The sequence below is a fragment of the Choloepus didactylus genome, chromosome 12 (assembly GCF_015220235.1).
Source record: "Choloepus didactylus isolate mChoDid1 chromosome 12, mChoDid1.pri, whole genome shotgun sequence".
Lineage (NCBI taxonomy): Eukaryota > Metazoa > Chordata > Mammalia > Pilosa > Megalonychidae > Choloepus > Choloepus didactylus.
In genome coordinates, this window is record NC_051318.1 from 14,677,225 (window position 1) to 14,682,626 (window position 5,402).

Genomic DNA, 5,402 nt, shown 5'->3' on the forward strand with positions numbered 1-5,402 from the left:
ATACCATAAAGAATAAAAATAAGAATAAAAAACAGAAGTAAAAAAGAACCTCCAAATCATCCCCCATCCCACCCCAATTTCATTTAGTTTCTGCCCCCATTTTTCTACTCATCCATCCACACACTGGGTAAAGGAAGTGTGATTTACAAGGTTTTCACCATCACACTGTCACCCCTTGTAAGCTACATAGGTATACAATCATCTTCAAGAGTCAAGGCCACTGGGTTGGAGTTTGGTAGTTTCGGGTATTTACTTCTAGCTATTCCAATTCACTAAAACCTAGAAAGGGATATCTATATAGTGCATAAGAATGCCCACCAGAGTGACCTTTCAACTTGCATTCGAAATCTCTCAGCCACTGAACTCAGCCATTCCACTTCCCCCTTTTGGTCAAGAAGATGTTCTCAATCCCATGATGCCAGGTCCTGGTTCATCCTCAGGAGTCATATCCTGCATTGCCAGGGAGATTTACACCCCTGGGAGTCAGGTCCCACATAGTGGGGAGGACAGTGAGTTCACCTGCCAAGTTGGCTTAGCTAGAGAGAGAGAGCCACATCTGAGCAACAAAGAGACACTTGGGGGAGACTCTTAGGTACAGTTATAAGCAAGTTTAGCCTCTCCTTTGCAGCAACGAGCCTCACAAGGGCAAGCCCCAAGACAGAGGGCTCGGCATACCAAACTGTCAGGCCTCAATGTTTATGAGAACATCAGCCACAACCCAGGAGAGGAAGTCCAACACTTCCGCATTTCCCCCCAGCTCCTAAGGGGGTCCCAGAGAATATATTTTTATTCTCTGCCTGAATTACTCTGGTAAGTGTCGCTATTTCACACTAACCTGTGCAAACCTACCAGATCTCCCTTTCTGTTCAAAGTTCCATGTAATCGTGGTGTTTAGTGTTCTACAGAAAATATAGATCCTATTCCAGATAGTCTCTCTTCCCTTGGTCTCACAAGAAAGTTGAAGTTTTAAAACATAGTCAGTATCATCCTTTACCCTTTGGCCTAATTTGCCCTAGTCCTAACAAGATCTGCTTCATTCATAGCTCTAATTGAAGTCTTGACCCCTTTTCAGCTTTTTAAACAGTTGCTGTATGTGTTAATACTGACGTTCATATCTGCTGACCTCTAACTCTGAGCCTCAGATGTCACACAGATACCCAAAGTTCCAGAGACAGATCAGGTCATACACAAAGGGATCAACATCTCAGGATTTGGAGACAGCCATTACAATTCAGGAATAGATGTGACCACTGTAAGAGCTTACAGTCTACAATGAGTGTTCCCCTGATAAGCTGTGCTCTAAGATTCAATTCTGAGTTTACACATTGTAGTTAGTCCATAGTGGTGAGGCATTATAGTGTTTGCCTTTGTTTCTAGTGCACTTCACTCAAAATGCTGTCTACATGATCCATTCACCTCATTGAGTGTCTCAGAGCTTCACTCCTTTTCACCATTGCCTAATATTCCATTGTATGCATACACCAGAGTTCACCATTCTGTTCCTTAGTTGATGTACCCTTAGGCCACCTCCACCCATTGCAAATCATGAATACTGCCTCCAAAAACACCAGTGTGTAAATGTCCACCCATGTCCCATCTTCCAAGCATATATCCCATAATGAGGTTGCAGGACCTTATGGCACCCACATATTTAGCTTCTTTTGGAACCATCACACTGTCCTCTGAAAGGTTACAACAGTAAATAGGTACATCCCTCTCTCCATGTTTTCTCCAGCACTTTTATCCCTATTTATATTTTTTCCTATAATTTTATAGAGATATATTCACATACCATATAATTATCTACAGTGTACAATCAGTTGTTCATGGTATCATCATATAGTTTTGCATTTATCACCACAGTCAGCACTTGAGCATATTGAATACTACAAAATAAGTATTTTTTAAATGAATAATAAAAAAGATAATAAAAAGAAAAATAAAATATCATACAATAGTAAGGTCAGACAACAATACCACTACCAATAATCCCATATCTCCCCACTTATATTTCCCTCTCATACACATTTAGCTTTGGTATATTGCCCTTATTACATTTAATGAAAGCATATTACAATGTTACTCTTGACTGTTATCACTCTAAGGGCAGTACTTCTACCATTTTGTCTTTTGGGTTTTATATATATATCTTATTTTTTCTCTCTGTCTCCTTTTACCCTTCCTGATAATCTTCATTTCTAAACTCTTCTCCAAACCCCTCTCTCCTGTCTTTTCCTATCAGCCTATAGCACTCCCTTTAGTATCTCTTATACCACTGGTCTCTTACTCACAAACTCTCTCAGTGTCTGTTTATCTGAAAATATTTCAATCTCTCCCTCATTTTTGCAGGACAGGTTTGCCAGGTATAGAATTCTTGGTTGACAGTTTTTCTCTTTCAGCATCTTAAATATATCTTACCACTGTCTTCTCACCTCTATGGTTTCTACGGAGGAATCTACATTGTCTTATTGAGCTTCCCTTGTATGTGATGGATTGCTTTTCTCTTGCTGCTTTCAGAATTCTCTCTTTGTCTTTGATATTGGACAATCTGATCAGTGTCTTGAAGTAGGCCTATTGGGATCTATTCTGTTTGGGGTACATTGTACTTCTTGAACCTCTAATTTTCTGTCTTTCATAAAAGTTGGGAAATTTTCAGTGAATATTTCTTCTATTATTCTTTCTGCTCCCTTTCCCTTCTCTTCTTCTTCTGGGACACCCATAACACAAATATTTGTGTACTTCATGTTGTCATTCAGCTCCCTAAGACCACGCTTGTATTTTTCCATTTTTTTAGTATCTGTTCTTTTATGTCTATGAATTCAAATGTCTTGTCTTCCAGTTCACTGATCCTGTCTTCTGCCTGTTCAAATCTACTGTTGTATACCTCTATTGTGTTTTTCATCTCTTCTATTGTGCTTTTCTTTCCCACAAGTTCTGCCATTTGTTTTTTCAAGCTTACGAATTCTTCTTTATGGTCATCCAGTGTCTTCTTTATATCCTTCATCTCTTTTGCCATATCTTCCTTAAGTTCATTGAATTGATTTTTGAATTGATTTAGGAGATTTGTTTGAACATCTTTAATTAGTTCTTCCCTCAGTTCATTGAATTGATTTAGGATTAGTTGTATCAACTCCTGTATCTCGGTTTAACTATTAGTTTGTTCCTTTGGCTGGTCCATATCTTTGTGTTTCCTAGTATGACTTGTTATCTTAAGCTCTCTAGGCATCACATTTTCTTTTGTTTGTTTGTTTGTTTCAGTTTTATTGAGATATATTCACATACCATACAATCATCCATGGCGTACAATCAACTGTTCACAGTACCATCTTATAGTTGTGCATTCATCACCCCCAATCTATTTTTTTTTAAGCTTTAATTTTATCATAGAATTAATGACCCCACCATAAAATGTGTTGCCAACAGCCACATCCCAATCCCCTGTGTGAAGAATATTTTGGCTGCTATTTAAACCCGAAGGAAAAAAATCTTTAACTTCTATTCACCTTAAAATGACAGTGCTAGCAAAAGATTTTTGTTTTCCACAATAAGAACCAATCCACATATCTTCAAGGTCATATTTGACAAAATTTTCACATCTGCAAAATTTCACCGAAATAAATATATTTTTCTCATTTATCATTCCCACCCAGCGTTCGTGTTTTCAGTTAATTTTTAGGAATATAATTTCTAAAGTTAGGACAATCAGATAATAAATTTCATGCTTTCTACTTCAATGTTTCAATTCTCCTCCAACATAAATTACACAGTTGTGGAGGATGAAATAGCTGACATCTGACTCAGAGCATGGAAGAAAAACTATGTGCTAGCCAGTTAGGAATGATGAGCTGCTTTCCACATCTACCACAGATGGATTAATGAAATGTTGAAAAATGAGCCATTTCATTTCAAATGGTTTTAGAGAAGGATCAGAGAGAATAGGCTCTTAGACAGCACACATTGTAAATGTACTTGTTTCCATACAATTTCACAGCACAGAAGCTTCCTTAGGTTATCAAGTCTATTATCTGGGAAGCATATAAGATGCTCTTCTAAAATAGGTCTACAATGCCCTGGCCGCACACACCGTGGCTGTTTTGAATATAATGTAGGGCTATAGTTATAATTCCCTTTAACCATAAGAATTAAAACAATACTTATAACCATACAGTTTGATATTACTTCCAATAAGTACAATATTTATTAAACATATCTTCAGTTGTTTTGTTACATAGTGTGCAACAAATTACAATATTCTGCAGCCACAAATTATATGCAGAGTATGAAGAAACTGTTAATCAGATAGTGTACTCTTTCCATTTATAACTCTATAGGGAAGAACTAGCAAATCAGATCTTACATATAACATCTCACTAAACTTTATCATGGAAAGTGACAGACACTAGTCGTGCTCTTTGATACAAAATGGCTGAACTTCATCTTCAGATAAACCTGACGTCTAAACATACCAATATAAACATCAGAACAAAATATATTCTAACCAACCACAGGAAACAGTCTGGTATCAGGAAGGCAAGGATTACACACATTATTTTATAAACCAGCACACAAAGGTTTAAAACCATTCTGAAAATGAAGTTGGCTGTCTTGAATCAAGGGAATTAAAAAAAGTCAGTATTGACCATTTATAATCTCTGACCTTTGTGGAGATGATAAGAATCTGTTGTAGTGCAGCTACATACGGTACAATTCAGGCAATTTTGTTTTTTCATTTGGGTTCAGATTGCAAATTCACTGTTGTGAGACATGGATGGAGGCAAATTTTAGCAGCAACCTCCACCTGACTGCTCGACCAGAGTGCTCTGAATTTTAACATTGGACTTCTCTGCACCACCAGCTGTTGCTCCAGGGCCCATTTGCTTTTTAGTCTCAGCTGCCATCATCATGAAAGACTGTTCTACATTCATTACATTCTTAGCACTGGTTCCCAAAAATGGAATTACAAGGGAATCATCAAATTCCTTGGCTGTTGTGTGGTCTACTAATTTCTTTGTGGTCAAATCACATTTGTTCCCTACCAACAACTTGTTGACATTTTCACTGTCATAACGGTCTATTTCCTGCAACCACTGTTTAACATTATTGAAGGACTCCTGATTTGTCACGTCATACACAACTGTGATGCCATGGGCTCCTCTGTAATAACTGGAGGTGGTTGTTCGAAATCGTTCTTGGCCTGCTGTGTCTCGTACTCGAAGCTTGATTGTTTTCCCATCTAATGCTATAGTTCTTATTTTGAAATCCACACCAGTTGTGCTGACGTAGCTTTCTGTGTATGTATCATCTGCAAACCTAAGAAGGAGGCAAGACTTTCCAACTTTCCAAGACTCACCAATCAGAAGTAACTTGAATAAATAATCATATTTGGGATTCATGCTCGGCAT

At 37.7% G+C, this 5,402-nt stretch overlaps 1 protein-coding gene across 2 annotated transcripts; it reads right to left on the minus strand.

Annotated features, from left to right (window-relative positions):
- Positions 1-4,781: 4,781 nt before the first annotated feature.
- LOC119507189 (ras-related protein Rab-1A-like) lies at positions 4,782-5,402 on the minus strand. 2 transcript variants are annotated; one of them, XM_037800296.1, is made up of 2 exons: positions 5,211-5,402; positions 4,782-4,979 (listed from the first exon to the last, which is right to left on the minus strand). In XM_037800296.1, the coding sequence occupies exons 1-2, from the start codon at positions 5,400-5,402 to the stop codon at positions 4,782-4,784; spliced, it is 390 nt and encodes a 129-aa protein (XP_037656224.1). The 2 variants fall into 2 exon arrangements, with proteins under 2 accessions (XP_037656224.1, XP_037656223.1); XM_037800295.1 differs by having other exon boundaries at positions 4,782-5,402.

Excerpts from the sequence above, each read along its gene's own strand:
- LOC119507189 (XM_037800295.1), bottom strand. The coding sequence starts at position 5,402 with ATGCCGAGCATGAATCCCAAATATGATTATTTATTCAAGTTACTTCTG.